At 46.5% G+C, this 14727-nt stretch overlaps 3 protein-coding genes across 7 annotated transcripts; all 3 read right to left on the bottom strand.

Moving 5' to 3' along the window:
- Nucleotides 1-1619: 1619 nt before the first annotated feature.
- Nucleotides 1620-4622, bottom strand: LOC130531316 (gap junction alpha-3 protein-like). The gene is made up of 2 exons (XM_057043268.1): nt 4306-4622; nt 1620-3667 (listed from the first exon to the last, which is right to left on the bottom strand). The coding sequence occupies exon 2, from the start codon at nt 3647-3649 to the stop codon at nt 2573-2575; it is 1077 nt and encodes a 358-aa protein (XP_056899248.1). The 5' UTR covers nt 3650-3667; nt 4306-4622; the 3' UTR covers nt 1620-2572.
- Nucleotides 4623-4845: 223 nt separating this feature from the next.
- LOC130531317 (gap junction beta-1 protein-like) lies at nt 4846-7152 on the bottom strand. Of its 2 annotated transcripts, XM_057043270.1 has the most exons (3): nt 6992-7152; nt 6542-6610; nt 4846-6393 (listed from the first exon to the last, which is right to left on the bottom strand). In XM_057043270.1, the coding sequence occupies exon 3, from the start codon at nt 6377-6379 to the stop codon at nt 5579-5581; it is 801 nt and encodes a 266-aa protein (XP_056899250.1). In that variant the 5' UTR covers nt 6380-6393; nt 6542-6610; nt 6992-7152; the 3' UTR covers nt 4846-5578. The 2 variants fall into 2 exon arrangements, with proteins under 2 accessions (XP_056899250.1, XP_056899249.1); XM_057043269.1 differs by lacking the exon at nt 6542-6610 and having other exon boundaries at nt 6992-7150.
- Nucleotides 7153-7888: 736 nt separating this feature from the next.
- LOC130531315 (uncharacterized) lies at nt 7889-13700 on the bottom strand. 4 transcript variants are annotated; one of them, XM_057043267.1, is made up of 9 exons: nt 12872-13691; nt 12497-12629; nt 12203-12348; nt 11250-12133; nt 10960-11093; nt 10433-10587; nt 9308-9462; nt 9120-9196; nt 7889-8994 (listed from the first exon to the last, which is right to left on the bottom strand). In XM_057043267.1, the coding sequence occupies exons 1-9, from the start codon at nt 13010-13012 to the stop codon at nt 8918-8920; spliced, it is 1902 nt and encodes a 633-aa protein (XP_056899247.1). In that variant the 5' UTR covers nt 13013-13691; the 3' UTR covers nt 7889-8917. The 4 variants fall into 4 exon arrangements, 3 of the variants coding, with proteins under 3 accessions (XP_056899247.1, XP_056899246.1, XP_056899245.1); XM_057043266.1 differs by having other exon boundaries at nt 10960-11090; nt 11250-12348; nt 12872-13700; XM_057043265.1 differs by having other exon boundaries at nt 11250-12348; nt 12872-13690.
- Between the last annotated feature and the right edge of the window lie 1027 nt (nt 13701-14727).

Raw genomic sequence — 14727 nt, 5'->3', positions numbered from 1 at the left:
GACTGGAAGCATTTATGAAGAGATTCACGCCTTCGCCATGGAAACGCAGCACCACGTTTGCCTGCAAGGATAGAGCTGGACCTGGGGGGGGGGGGGGGGGGGGGGGGGGGGGGGGGGTGCTGTTGCTTGACTTTCCCTCAGACGAGCAGCTGTTGTTGTGTCCATGTGAAGGAAGAGGGCACCAGAGCACCGCTGGTGTTCTCTATGCAACTCTCTTCAAATGTTGTCCTCATGTCATTATTTCTTAAAAGTAATTAGAATTTTATAAGCCCAGAAAGGGTTATTTTTTTTAATACATTTTTAAAATCACTTTCCTTAATGATTTGTCTAGGTAACCTAAATGCCACTGAATTTAAAAAGACTGCATTTTTGCCTCAAATATATAATTTCTTTTGGAATAAACCACCTGGTATTTACAGAAACTTGACAGAAGGTGAACAATAAATCAACTGGGTGACTTTAAGAGCCTCGTAAAAATGAAAGGTGGGATCAGAAAAAGGCTCTGCTGTGTGTGTGTGTGTGTGTGTGTGTGTGTGTGTGTGTGTGTGTGTGAGAGAGAGAGAGACTGTTCACCCATGTTTAAGGTCACAGAAGTCACACAGAAGACAGACGCAAACACATTTACTGTTTTGCAGGATGCTGCTTCTGGATCTGAGATTTTTCTCTTTTCCTTGGAACCAAAACCAGACATTTTTTTTGTGTGTGTGTGTGTGTGGGAGGGGGGGGGGTAGACCCAAGGGGTTGGGCGGAGTCACCTCAAGTGGTGTTATTGTTGGCGTCTGCGTCACACAGACGAGCGCATCACTTTCTGATTGATTAACACAAGGCAGACGTGAAGGTCGGGATGGTGCAAAGCTGCAGGACCCACCGAAACACAACGTGGCCTTGAAGGGTTTAAGTTGCACAGGGATTAAAGATGCGGCGTGGTGGTGAGCTGAGTCTGTCTCAGGTCATGTAACAAAGCAGACGAACCCCCCCCACACACACACACACTATTAATCATGTTCTCATGTAGTGCGCAGTTACAGGAACTAACTTTCCTCTGGGGAAGAGTTTTCTGGTTAGATTCACGTCACCACTGGAACATTAAAGTGATGTCATTCGGCTTAATGGTGACATCATCTGACGGCAAAAAACAAACAACAAGCGAGGGCCAAGCCAGCGGCTCTCCCAGGGCCAACGAGCCAAGACAAGACAGATGGACAGACGCTTATTTCTGTCTCCTCTAAGGGAGTTTATAACCGACTCATTATCCTGGATTTCCACGTTCTTCAGCGAGTTTTAATTGGTGAGGTGTCCTATGGCTGACATTTGACCTCGCAACGCACTCTTCCCCGAAGGAGGAACTAAATGATTCCAACTAAATAGGGAGTATTTAAATTAAGATTGTTCCTTTTCGTGCAGTATGAACAAACATTTCAGAGTGTGTAGGGAGAAATGCATTAATATAATTTTAAACATCTTATCCGATATCCCAAACTGGAAGGTGTTCATCATTCCAGGGTCTTTTTCAAATCCAAATGAAACTTCTGTTTCAACACATCCATGTTTTGACTGCAGCGGAATTCTGATCTTAAATAAACGTGAAAACCCATTTTCGGGTCATCAGAGCGCTCACGGGGGGAGAAAAAAAGGCTTTATTTGAGCGCTACATCTGGTCTCATGACGGACTGCGATTCATCTTTCAACAATTCAGAGCCATAAACGTTGCGTCTCGAATAAATGATCACTTCATCATATATTTGAGATGATATATGCTTTAAAATTCCCTTTTTCTAAAACCCCGTTTCATTTTTCTCCCATAAAGAGAAGTGAGACTTTTATAAGAGCGTCCGGTTTTACTTAGCGATTTATGGAGCTGTTCTATTGCACTAACACCGTTTTATCTCGCAGATCTGAGGCATGTTTCTGGCGCGTAGCACCAGCGAAAAGCTCCAGCGACTGCTCTTAATCATTTCATCAGCTGGATGAAAAAAAAAATACATACACAAGTTTAAAAAGAGGTCAGTGTGTTCATGTGTTGACAGAGACAGCAGGATACAATAAAAGTACCCATCATCCTCCAGATCCCGTTTTACAAGCACAGACTTTACACACGACACGTTTGTTCCTGCTCGAGCATGTCGGCTCTGAGCGGGTCAAGAGGTTTTTTGCAAATCTGCAAATGTAAGACAGATTTATTCCGTCCGTTTTCACAAATGCGCCCGTCACCGAGAGCTTTACAGAACCAGCAGAGAAAGCTGGGAGGGAAACGAACCGACGTGGCTTTAACGGCGTTATATCAGTTCAGCCCCACTCGTCCCGTTGGGTCTGCACAGGAGGGCGATGAAGAGGCGCTGGCCTGCTGGCGACCTAGAAAAAGAAGCCTCTTCTGCCTCGTGTGTGACTCTTAACTTGACAAACTTACATTTTTCTGTTACTCACATTTAAAACCACGTTTAAAAAGGAGCCCTGAGCCAGAGATGCTGAGTGACATCATGATCGAATCACTTATCAAAGAATCACTGCTGAGAATCGACGAGGTGGCTCGGTCCAGCGACCCCCCCCCCCCCCCGGAGAAACATAAACCTCCTCATATCTTCAGATCGTCTATTCTAGTCTTGTTGCTGGCGTGTTTGGCGCCGCGGCTCAACGTGACCTGCGTAGGTGACTCGGGGGCCGAACCCGGCTCCTTCTTTCCTTTCAGATCGTGCTCCTCTGGCTTGCTGCCGCCCCGCTCCACCAGCAGGTTGTCCTTGTTCTGTTTATAGGCCGCCTTGCTGTTGTAAGGATGGAAGGACGACTCGGTGCCGTCAGGCAGCGGGGAGAGGTTGTAGCTGGGCACGGGGGGGTAGGTCGGCTGCACCGGGTGGTGTCCTTGGAAGTACTCGCCATAGCTGGGCGCAAAGGGCACCGAGGCCTCGCTGGGCTCCTTGAGAATCCCCTCGGAGAGCTGGTGCCGCCTCCTAAAGGTGAGACCCTGGCGGCACTTGGTGAAGCCCAGGTGATAGACCTCAATGAGATTTAGGAGCAGGGAGATGCTGGCCACTCCCAGCATGAAGATGATGAAGATGGTCTTCTCTGTGGGCCGGGAAATGTAGCAGTTGACCACGTTGGGGCAGGGGGGTCTGTTACATGTGTACATGGGCTTCAGCTCAAAGCCATACAGCAAATACTGAGCCACGATGAAGCCCACCTCAAACAGAGTTTTGAAGATCACGTTAAAGACGTACGTGCGCAGTAGCTCCCCCTGCAGGCGCACTCGGCCCTTCTCGTCCCTCACCAGGGGCTTTCTGTGCTTGGACGCCAGCAGGTTCTGCTTCTGCGACAGTCGCACCCGCTCTTTCTCCTTCTGCTTCTCCTCCATCCGCACCAGGTGGAGAATGTGTCCCAGGTAAATCAGCGACGGCGTCGACACGAAGATGATCTGCAGCACCCAGAAACGGACGTGGGAGATGGGGAATGTGATGTCGTAGCAGACGTTCTCGCAACCGGGCTGCCTGGTGTCGCAGGTGAAGCCCGACTGCTCGTCGCCCCACACCTTCTCGGTGGCAGCGCTGAGGATCAGGATACGGAAAATGAAGAGGACGGTGAGCCACACTTTGCCCACGACGGTGGAGTGCTCCTGGGCTTTTTCCAGAAGTTTTCCCAGCAGGTTCCAGTCCCCCATGGCTGCGTGAGCTCAGATCTGACAACAAAGGTTTGGAACGATATCAAAAACTGCTCAAGTCCCTCATGTGTTTACTCAGCACCGCACCCAAAACTCCAGAGTTAGATCTGTTTAACTCTGAAACATCTCGGCTCGAGCAAAAGCGATTTCCTTAGAAGCCGAGCTGCTGAGCGGGCGGGCTACTGGTGGCTCGCCAGGCGGGTCGCGACTCTTCCAGTGTGGACACAGACGGGGTTATATTGACTTTGGCTGGGTATATATTTGGCAAGTGCAGACAGGAGGGAAGGCAAGTTCCCGTCATGATTTTGTGACTCATGGCCTTTGTGGCCTGAGCCGAGGGAACGCCATCTCTTCGAGGTGAAATGATACACCAGAGCGATGGCGGTGAAAGTACAAATTACAGTCGAGCTATCTGCTACTGTCAGTTCCTGCAACACCTACAGTCTATTTGGGATGGAGGCTCTACGGCAGCGTGGTGACACATGCGACTGTGAGGGATAGAGTTCCACCAAGCGTCCAAATGTCAGGTGCACGTTAAGTCAACCGGAACAACGATGGAATGCCGACAGCCAGACGTTTAGACTCAAGCATCCCAAAACAATGCAAAACACACAAGTGCAAGGTAGTCCCCCCCCCCCCCCCCTCGACAGACTCACCGCGTCAGCTTAGGCATCTCCTGAAAAGATGTCCCGTAGGTCTTCGGGGGTCCATGGAGCCGCCTGCTCGCACACAGCCAACCTGTCTGGGGCAGATTTTCAGGGATTCCAGCAATGCCCTTGAATGGGCAGGAAAGGGACCTGTGCTCGCCTCCGCTCCCCACCAACAAAACCTTTGGCTCCGTCTTCTGTTTTCAAACACCCTTTGGACAGGAGGTCTTCCACTGACCAACACAACACATACAACCTGCTGGACACACTCTCAAGCATGTCCGGCCTGCACTCCCCTCGAAGCCCCCTCCCCCGGCAGGTTAATTTTGGCCCAGGCTACAGTCTAATGTAAACTATTAAAGCCTGCTACAATGAGTGATGCAGCAGCTGGCCAATGACATGCTGCAGTCTGGCTGGTCACAAGGGCTTCTGGGGGCTAATTTTAGCAGGAAGGTCTCTCCTATCATGGATGGGGGGTGTCATGATTTGAAGATGAGTAGCCATTTGCAACCTCAAGCTACAAATCAGAGTCAGGAGGAGAAAAGTCAGTGAAAGTTCAAAGCATCAGAGAGTTTATTGGTTTATATTTCATATTGTACACTCTCCTCTCCAACCCCATATCACACAGGCTTTTAACTGGATTGTTTATCGGGGAGTAAACTCATACACTCTATACATTTGGACATCAGTATTTTTAAGCTCCAAATGAAACCAGCACATGAGCCACGAGAGAGAGAGAGAGTGGCTGAACGTTATAGTACACAAGAAAATCTAAAAAAAAGAAGCTAAAAAGAGGTGCAGACAACAGGGAGCTCCTTAGGAAGGTCAACGTTGAGAAAAAGGTCAGATCAAACTCGAGGAAGCGTCGCTCACGTTGGCAGTTAAACATCATCCAAGTCACAAACTGTAAATTCAGGCATAAGATCTACAATATGTTATGCCCACGTTAATCAAGGAGTTTCCCATTATTGCTGCTGCATCCGTCTCCGAAGTTAAAGACAATCTGTTAGATTTGGGGACTTCAGCCTATATCCAGCATTTTAAATGCAAAGTAACCGTTGGTCCTGTTAAAGGACAATTACAGTTTGTCAGATGGAGCTGATCCTGACCCAGAGATGTACAGATCGATGTATGGATCGATGTATAAATGGACAGAATAAAGCGACTGACTCTCTTACAGAAACTGCGTGAATGTGTAAGAAGACAATGTTTAACTCATTGTCTGCTCCACCGTGGAGCTGTGAGTGGTTAGTTAAAGAAAGAGGAACAGTTCCCGCCCTTCTCAGCTGGGCTTCTTTTTGGTCACGCCGAACTTTGACCTGAGGGGATGGTCCAATATCAGTTCGTTAATCTCATTTTGCCTGTAAGAGGACAATTTTTGACTGATCCAGGGGACTTTGGAGGTTTCTTCCGAGCCTCTGATGCACTGCCTGCAGGCCCGGCCGATGAGGTAGACCACCTCAGCCAAGTTCAGAAGCACACACACCCCCGAGACCCCCAGCATGAACACGGTAAATATGGTCTTCTCTGTGGGTCTGGACACAAAACAGTCCACGGTGTTGGGGCAGGGGTACGAGTCGCACTTGACCAAACGCACCATTTTGAAACCTGGATAGATCAGGTAGAAGATGTAGAGAAAAGCCACCTCAAAGACGATCCTGAAGATGATGCTGATCATGTACGTCCACCACAGAGCTCCGGTGATCTGGAACCTCTGGTTCTTGATCTGCTCCAGGTCTTTGGGGGTGCCCCGGCCGGCCCTCTTCAGGATCTTCTTGTCGATGTGCCGTCTGTGGGCTACGTGCATGGCCACCAGCAGGGCCGGGGTGGAGACCAGGATCAGCTGCAGAGCCCAAAGGCGGATGTGCGAGATGGGGAAGAACTGGTCGTAGCAGACGCTGTTGCAGCCAGGCTGCTGGGTGTTGCAGGTGAAGCCCGACTTCTCGTCTCCCCAAACGCTCTCAGCAGCCACCACCAACACCAGGATTCGGAAGACGAAGATGACGGAGAGCCAAACCCTCCCGATGCCGGTCGAGTGCCTGTTTACGCCGCTGATCAGGGCGTAAAAGGTTCCCCAGTTCATTTTAGACTCCAGGTCTGCAAAACGGTCACAGTCAGTAAAGCCGACATTAACGAAGGAAAGGGCTCAGGCTAGTCACGATTTAGGTCTTTCTATCAAACAAATGTAGCAATTAAGTATCTCTAGCTTCATAATCAGGAAAAGTTGTCGTTGGTAGAGGTTTACCGGGCTCAGCCAGCAGTGCAAGCGGCGTAAGCAGCACCGGGTCCAAAGATGACCATCTTGGGGCAAAACCTGAGCATCGAGTTAGATTTGGCAGAATAAGGAACAGAAAAGAAATGCCAGGCAGCCCATTGGCCCTATTAAACCGGGGGTGATGGCCTGCCACCAAACACCGTCACAACACGCAATTGGACAAAACCAAAGTGCGAAACATTTGCGTCATCACGTGACCAGCTGGGGACGTATTAATACGGGAGTCGCAAACCGAAATACAGCTACAGAAAAGAACAAAGGCTTCAGTCCCACATGCAGAGATAAATCAAATGATCCATATACTAATGATTATAAAGTACTGTAATAATTCATCAATAATATTTTGTTCATGGTGCAGCGGTGAATTTTTAATAGTCTGACCTCATTAGACTGAGAGTTAGGAGACAAAGAGCGTTTTACCTTCAGCTGTGGTGGTACACACAAATGTGTACAAGGCAGGAAGAAATGGAATAAAATATGTTTCTTAGCGAGCCAAAAGGTCGGATCGGGCACACCATGCGCTCGGAAAATGCTAATCATTCCTCCACCACTAGCCGCTGCCCTGCACCGGAGCGGTCATATGCTCTTATATAAACTATTTACATACAATGGCGGGCTTTATTGGGCCCCAACAAGACTCTTTAGAATTCAGATCAAATGCCTCGATTGCCACCCACCCCGAGCAAAAGGAGGAATCTGTGTGGACACAAAAGGCCTCTGCCTGGCACATTATTTATTGTGCAGGGCTGCAAGCGAAGGAAGCTTTTGACCTGAGCCACTGAGAGACAAGCGCCTGAGCGGCTGCAGATTCCTCTGCACTTGAACCTCTCGGCTGAACTTTCAAACCAACTGCAGCCGGATTTCGCAGAGAAATTGGGAAGGAGTCAATGTTTCTCATCAGGTGCAGTTTTATTTATAGTTTATGCCCCCCCCCCCCGGTCAAACCCCGTCCTCTAACAACTGAGAATAAGATCAAACACAATATGTTCATTTGTTCAGTGCCGCTGATTTGTCCCCGTCAGGAGCGTCTCTGCGTCAGAGCAGATGTGGTGGGAGGGTTTGGGTGGTCTGCTAATTCCTTGAATGAACTCTCAGATAGAGTCCTTTGTAACCCAGAAGCATTCAAGCGTTCGTACCAGATTACACGAGCTGGTTTTTCCAACATTGCAAGTAAGATATGAAAACCATGAGGTAGAACTGGCCACTGTTCTAAAACAGGGGAGGACACGTGACACAACCTTCTATGATCATGGTTTAATGCTTAGAAAAGGAAATGAACTTATGGCAAACAGGCACTGTTGAGAAAAATAAAGAGACTTTCCTCCTTGTTCATTGTTTAATGTAGTGGTTATACCCCCCCCCCCCCCAAAAGGAGTGTACTTCAACACATTTGGGACAAGGTTCAAATATTGAAAGCCTCCTTTATCACATCATCTAGAAAAGTTCAGAGTAAACAAACTGGACCCACATGGTCCAGCATGGTGGCAAATCCCTCTTTAAAGACAGGAAATAGTACTGAATTGCGCCATCTGGTGGCAACCACAACCCACAAATTTGAACCCAAATGTAAACTAAAACAAATTGTTCAAAAAATGGCAGACAAAAAAAAGGCCAAAACACGCCTCTTCCACACCACGGCGGACTAAAACAAATCTCATTAGCCAACTTGCTGCTTCAAACAAGCCAGATCATTTTAACATCTTGAAAGAGAAACTCAAATGAATTCTTGAAAAGGGACAGAGAATGCTGCCAATACTGTTCAGACGTGACGGTCAGCGGGCAAGAAAACCCAACACAAGTGCTGCAAACACAAAGCAGAAACACACTGCAGGGAGCAGATAACAAAGGCTATGTCTGTCTGCAGGAACCTCAGAGGGGCATGCAGCACCACCTAATCTACACTTTTCCCTGTTGTGAGTAACGTTGGTGGGCTGATACACACCGCGCTGTAAGAGTGAAGCGTTGCGCTTAATGGCGGATTAACTGGATTTAAGAAACAAATTTACCCGCAGCCTTTTGTCATTTCTGTGTTTGCAGGTCTTACTGTGTGTGTATGGGGAAGCCCGTGTGTGTAGCCCTCTCCACCACTGCTGTGTGACCTGTTACACGACTGAACAGACCTACATTCTACACAAGAACAATGACTTAACTACCACCGTTCAGCGTATGTCTTGTTTAAATACAAGAGAGGATTGATCTTATTTAAATGTGCTTGTTGACGTCTCACTGCAGCGGTTTCTGCGTGTGCAACTTGTCCGCTGTGTCCACTCGGTGAACTCTGGATGATTCATCTGTCATTTCAAATCAGGAACAACGTGGAAGTCGGACAGGCCAGCCAAAAAGCGGTTACTTCTTGTTCCGAGTATAGCGCTGGATGAGGTGCTTCGCCCAGTCAGCGTCCTGTTTTTTCCTCTCAACAATGCCTAAAACGCAAAACACAACCATCCGGGTCAGAGTCAACCTGCACAGTAGGACTGGAAGTGCCTGCTGCTCCGCTCAGACAGTGACGCTGCCACCTACTGGACATGCTCAGATCAGCTGTACTCACTTCTCTTCACAGAGCCGCCGTTCCTATATTTTGCATGTCCATTCTGGGACAGTCTCAGAGACAGCGACGCACCCCGCCTGAAATACAAGCACCACTGCTCAGGCAGGTCACAGGGAACAACACGGTACCGTCCCATTAAGTCACCATACCAGTCACCTATGACGTGGCAAGTTCATACTCAGCTGCACCTCATAGCTCCAATCTTTCCCCTTTCAAAGAACAGCTCCACAGTAACTTCACATCCCCGTGGATACAGTCTAGCATAGAGCGTCCTGTTGCGCACCATCGTGTGGAACCACTCAACCGCCTCCTCGGACCAACTGATCCCATTCACCGGCATCACCTGAGGGGGGGAGGAAAGGCCGGAAACACACAGGAGGGAGCAGATTACCAACAAGTTAAGATGATTCAGTTCCCTTATCACTGAGAATCAGATAAGGCTGCAACTAATGATGTGGACCAATGCACCCACCGGACCTGCAATCTAAGCAGGACGTTGCCATGTGTGGACAATCTGAGGATTCTGCACGCACGATGTAAGAATTAGTGAGACTTAAGGATGTCAGTAGGCAGCTCCTCCAGGAAATCACCATGTTACGATCCTGGCCGTTAATGAAAACTCAAACAATATCCAAGTGCAAAACTGTGGTGCTGCTGCTCAGTAATCATTTACACTTCATACCTGGTGTTAAATGGTAGAAAAACCTTAATCTGAAATTCTGAACCTGAATATTGCTGGCTGTGATATATGACCATGCAAACAACCGCTGTCAATCAGTTCCAAAAGGCATAATCAGACATTTTCAGGTGCATCACTCATGACTGCCAAACTGAGGATGTTGAGGAAAACATGGAATTCCTTTGGTATTCTGCCATCTATAACTCCAGGTAATCATTCTTATTGCAATGTTTCAAGTCAAATTTATCAGGTGTCAAATTGACATTCATAAAGCACTTCATTACATAAAAATTATTCTAATTTTTGTCAAAATATTTTCCCCTGAACACGCTGCCCTGAACTGGAGTGTATTTAGGACAGAATCTATTATTTTCAGCATGCTGTGTGAAAGTTGCTGCTGAGCTCCGCTGTCTCGCTGATACATGACACTCTGGCCTCCACACGGCCGTCCAAACACAAGCCCAATCAAATCGTGTTAGCATTCCCAAATATGCTCGACAGAGCCATCCCCGGCTACATTTGCGTCGCCACAATTGCAACTGGTTGCTAAGCATTGACGCCTGAGGTGGTGTTCGCATTGTCTCCCCTCCTGTTGTGATCTTTAGCGTACATTTTTTAGAAGTCCAATACTCACGTGTGCCAAAGAGACCTGTAAAGCCTGCAGTGGGAGGGCTGCCATTTCTGGGGACATGTCAGTGATGTTCTGCAGAGACAGACAGGCGGCGTCACCATGGTCCAACCGCTTCACCTCCACTTTGATAGACTTTCCACGATTCATGGGATCCGTATCTACAAGGCAAAAACACAGTACGGTATAGCACCCAGGGAGCGCAGACCTCAGCCAAGCGGGTCATATTGTGACTCGCACCCGTAGCATATTCGTATATACAGTCTATAGGCAGTCGTAATTCAGTTACATAATATAGTAGGTTGCTTTAGAATCACAGCCCCTTGGCTTTTAAACTAGAAGGTTTAAAGGTCAAAGTCTCTCTGGAATCGTCTGGTCCATGGCCCTTTAGCAACAGTTCCTGGTCAAACACCCGCTGTCCAATAACGTCCTTGGTGGAGGTAATAAAATCCTCCAAAATAAACTAAGTCTAAACTGAGCTTTAGGACACATGGATAACATTGAGAAATATTCTTTTATAAACCTGGACCCACCTTCAGTGATTCCACAGATCTTCATTACTTGAGCCCTGGACCACTGCTGCTGCTTTGGAAACCAACCCATGACTTTGGTTCCAATGTCTGGAATTCTGCTCTGCTCAGCATATGAACAATGTGCTGCCCAGCTGCTGCGAATCAGGCAAAAATAACAAGCAGAAACATGGATTATTACAGTGGGGGACACCAAAAGGGGAAGTGTAAAATAATCCAGGATAAGACGCCTTGAATTCTGTTCATGTGTTCAAGGAGAGCAGCTGAGGAAAAGCAGAAAAAAAAAAGCTTACTGTGTGATCAGGGCCTGCAGCTTGGTGATGGAGTCAGCCTGCTGGATGAAGAAGTTGCCTGGGGAAATGATGTGAGACACAACAACTTCGCTTTCTCCGAACCTGTGGATGTGGAACTCGGGGATGGCGATTCCATTGACTGTGGGCATTGGGGGACCACGAGCGCTCTCGCGCACGGGCTCTGCTGGATTCACACAGGAGCTCATATCCTCATGCTCGACATTTCCACATGCTTCATCTTCCACGCGTCTGACGTCTGAAAGCTCCTGCGAAGCTTCCGTAAAGATGTCTCCCAAATCCCATAATTCTGTTGTTGTTGCCGTTACGTACGCATAAGTCAGAGAGCCGCCGGATTCTTCATGCTTGACTTTAAAGACCCGGGTTTGGTTCTCGACATCTTGCTTTGGCACTTCTGTGTCAATCGCATCATCCGAGACATGTTTCGGTTGGCGGGCCTGTATTTCGTCGGAGGTGGAAACCAGCTGGGGTGGACTAGACACGTTGGCGTGTTCTTCGAACCACACCCTTGCCGGTAATGTGCCTAAATCTTTAGCTTTAGCTTTGAGAAAGCAAAGCAGCTGAGGTGATGTTTGTTTCTGGTGTAGCATCTGACCATCTTCCATGTTTCTACAGTCGCTAAGCTGGGTTATTTTCTCTGAAGCGGGAATGTTGGCTTGTGGGAAAATTGTCGGCGTAAAAGGCAGCAGGAAACGTGGTCTCTCTGGACCAGCCGAGGGACTCTGAACACCATCAGGTGAAAAGGTCACGTCGCCCAGTGTGTGTTTCTCTTCTACAGCAACAGCTTGTTCCTGTTCTTCCTCTTTTATGCAAGAGGACGAGTTCACAGTGATAACAGCACACCTGCTGCATATTCTATCATCCTGCTGAATGAAAACAGGTGGTGGGATGAGGAATAGTTTCGGCTCTTGTAAAAGCTTTGTCGCTCCAAATACCCGCACCGCTTTAGATCCAGAGCGGCCTATGAGCAAGTCCCGCAATGCGGGGCCATCACCGAAAACAGGTGCCATCCTTTTCCACCCAAACGGTTCAACCGCGTTCAGTCGTGACTTCTTTTTAAAACATTTAAAAGTGGATGCCCCTGTAAAAATGAGAGCAACGTGGAGAGTCAGAAGAAATCCCTTTCTCAGAACAGCAGTACTGGCTGCACATGCATTCTCATTAAAACGCTCATTTTGTAAGTGGCCATTATTTACACAATGCAATCAGATGATTAATTTCCAACCTACCCACTGAGAATTCTTTTGCAAAGGCAGAAAGCACCTCAACAGCTTGCAGGTTTGCATCCAAAGTCTTCACAAGATCACTGAATGAAACAGCGGGAACAGATGAACTGAAGAAATTCTGAACGTCCTCATATGCCTGTGGGACGTCAGAGATGCAGAAATCTGGCTCATTGCGAAATAAAGAATTATATTGATTTTACTGTCACAAAAGCATGCTCAATTAACCTCCAAGCCTCTGAAAATATTTTAATTTTTTTTTAAAACTCGTGAATATACAGATCACATCATCTTAAATGATAACCGTGAGCTAAATTAGCTGGTAAATGATGCTACCTGGCAGCTTGGTGTAATTACAACACGGAGTTGACGATAAAATACCTTCTTGGTGAAGTTAATCAGTTCTCTTTCCAGCGTTTTTCGGGCATTCTCCAGCAAAAACAGTTGGTAAATCAACTTGACCCTCTGGCTCTCTATCAAGGCACCTGTCCGGTGATGGAAATCTCGTAGCTGCGGAGTCATGGTGCTGTGCTAATGCGAATTATCGCATTAAATTAGCTGTTTTCGGTTCTTCCTGGTGGTTCTGACTTCGTTGACGGTGGTCTTAGTTAACGCTTTTCGGGTTCTGGAGCGTTCCTAATGTGGGAAGCCTTCAACCTCTGCCTGCCCTGAAGTCGTACCCGGCGTTTGCTGATCGTCCTTCAGCGAAGAAGCTCGACTGGATGGCCGCCATCTTGGAAATTAGCGTTAGCTGCGTAGTTAGAAAATAAAGATTAATGTCTAATTATGTCATCTCCCCCAACTACAGCATTATTAAAAGGCTTTCCTTTGAGTTTTTGGAGAATTATTATATTTTATTTATAATTATATTTTAATATTCATATGATGTAGCCATCATGCAATAACAACAATATTGATCAAAATAAACGCAACTACTATGTTCATTGTTAATTGCTTTCAGATAAGCCTCGCAACCAAAACTTGCAGATTCAAATAACTGCAAATGTAATCAGCACACCCCAAATATTGAGTCTTTAATTTCTGTCTGATTTTGATTTAATAGTATTTAACATAAACATTGACTCAGTAAATAGATTTTTACTATTCCTGCAATTTCATCCATTTGTCTGTAATGCGGCCTGATTTAGAACAATGAAATTGAGGCTTTAGAAGAAATATCTCCTAAGAACTCATCTGTACATAGGATAAACACATCCAGATGAATCCTGGTGTGTTCTTGTTAAATCATATTAAGGCAAATCTGCCGGTTGCTGTAGGTCAGGAGAAACTGCAGGAGGGAAGCAACTTTCGATAACAGTACATTTTATTTCAGTGGATTAAGGCGAGACCACCCACCAGCGGTGTAGTTAAATTTGCTGATGGGGTGCTTAAGTTCCAGTTTGAATGCAAATATGCGTGCCTTTGATAAGATCAAAGCTAATTGGCTAATTGGTCTTCAGGGGACAAAATACTCTAATCTGGTTCTCCAGATGTGCCCATAATCCCTGCCTCATTCTGGCCACGTTTTTCTTCGTTTCCCTGCAATACTTTGTTTTGTTAAGTTTTGCATTTTTAAAGTACGGTATACTGTATATTCCTATGTTGAAAAATAGGGCCATTCCAATATCTCTGGTGATCCAGCAGGTACTTGTCACAGGTAATTCTTAGGAATTAGACTGATGTTTATTTTAATAGCCAATCCAAGAGCAAAACATTAGAGACCTGTTAAATATGCTGAGTGTTCCAATCACTTTAACACCATTATATATTGCTGTAAAGCTGGTTCATAATCACCAGTGTGTCCAATAAGTGTAAGTGGACAAAAGCAAGAAAAAAAATCCATATTTCATAACTTTAAAAGGAAAATGAAGTTCTAAAATTGCAAAGGGATTATTCTGCAGGAGTTTCCTGAAGCAGCACTTTCTTTTGCCTCAGGTTGATATTTTCCTTTAGATAAACTATTTAAACACTTTGCAATGAAACTGCTTGACCCTATTATGTAAATTATTTCATGGTTCTCTGTATGAGCCATGCATTGGGTCAGGTGTGGGTTCAGGTCTACCAAGACATCTTGACAAGTCTCAGGAGGTTAAGGAGGTTAAGTTCAGCTTTATTATATAAATCTTAGGTACTCCTGAACTTTAGTGAATGTTTGAAAGAAAAAAAACTTTTAGCGTGTTTTTTACTCTTTATTTTGGGATATTGCTGCATTTGCCACTTTGATTTATGACTGGCCA

The sequence above is a fragment of the Takifugu flavidus genome, chromosome 9 (genome assembly GCF_003711565.1).
Source record: "Takifugu flavidus isolate HTHZ2018 chromosome 9, ASM371156v2, whole genome shotgun sequence".
Classification (NCBI taxonomy): domain Eukaryota; kingdom Metazoa; phylum Chordata; class Actinopteri; order Tetraodontiformes; family Tetraodontidae; genus Takifugu; species Takifugu flavidus.
The sequence above is the reverse complement of the archived record's forward strand: the minus strand, read 5'-3'. Positions and strand labels throughout refer to the sequence as shown.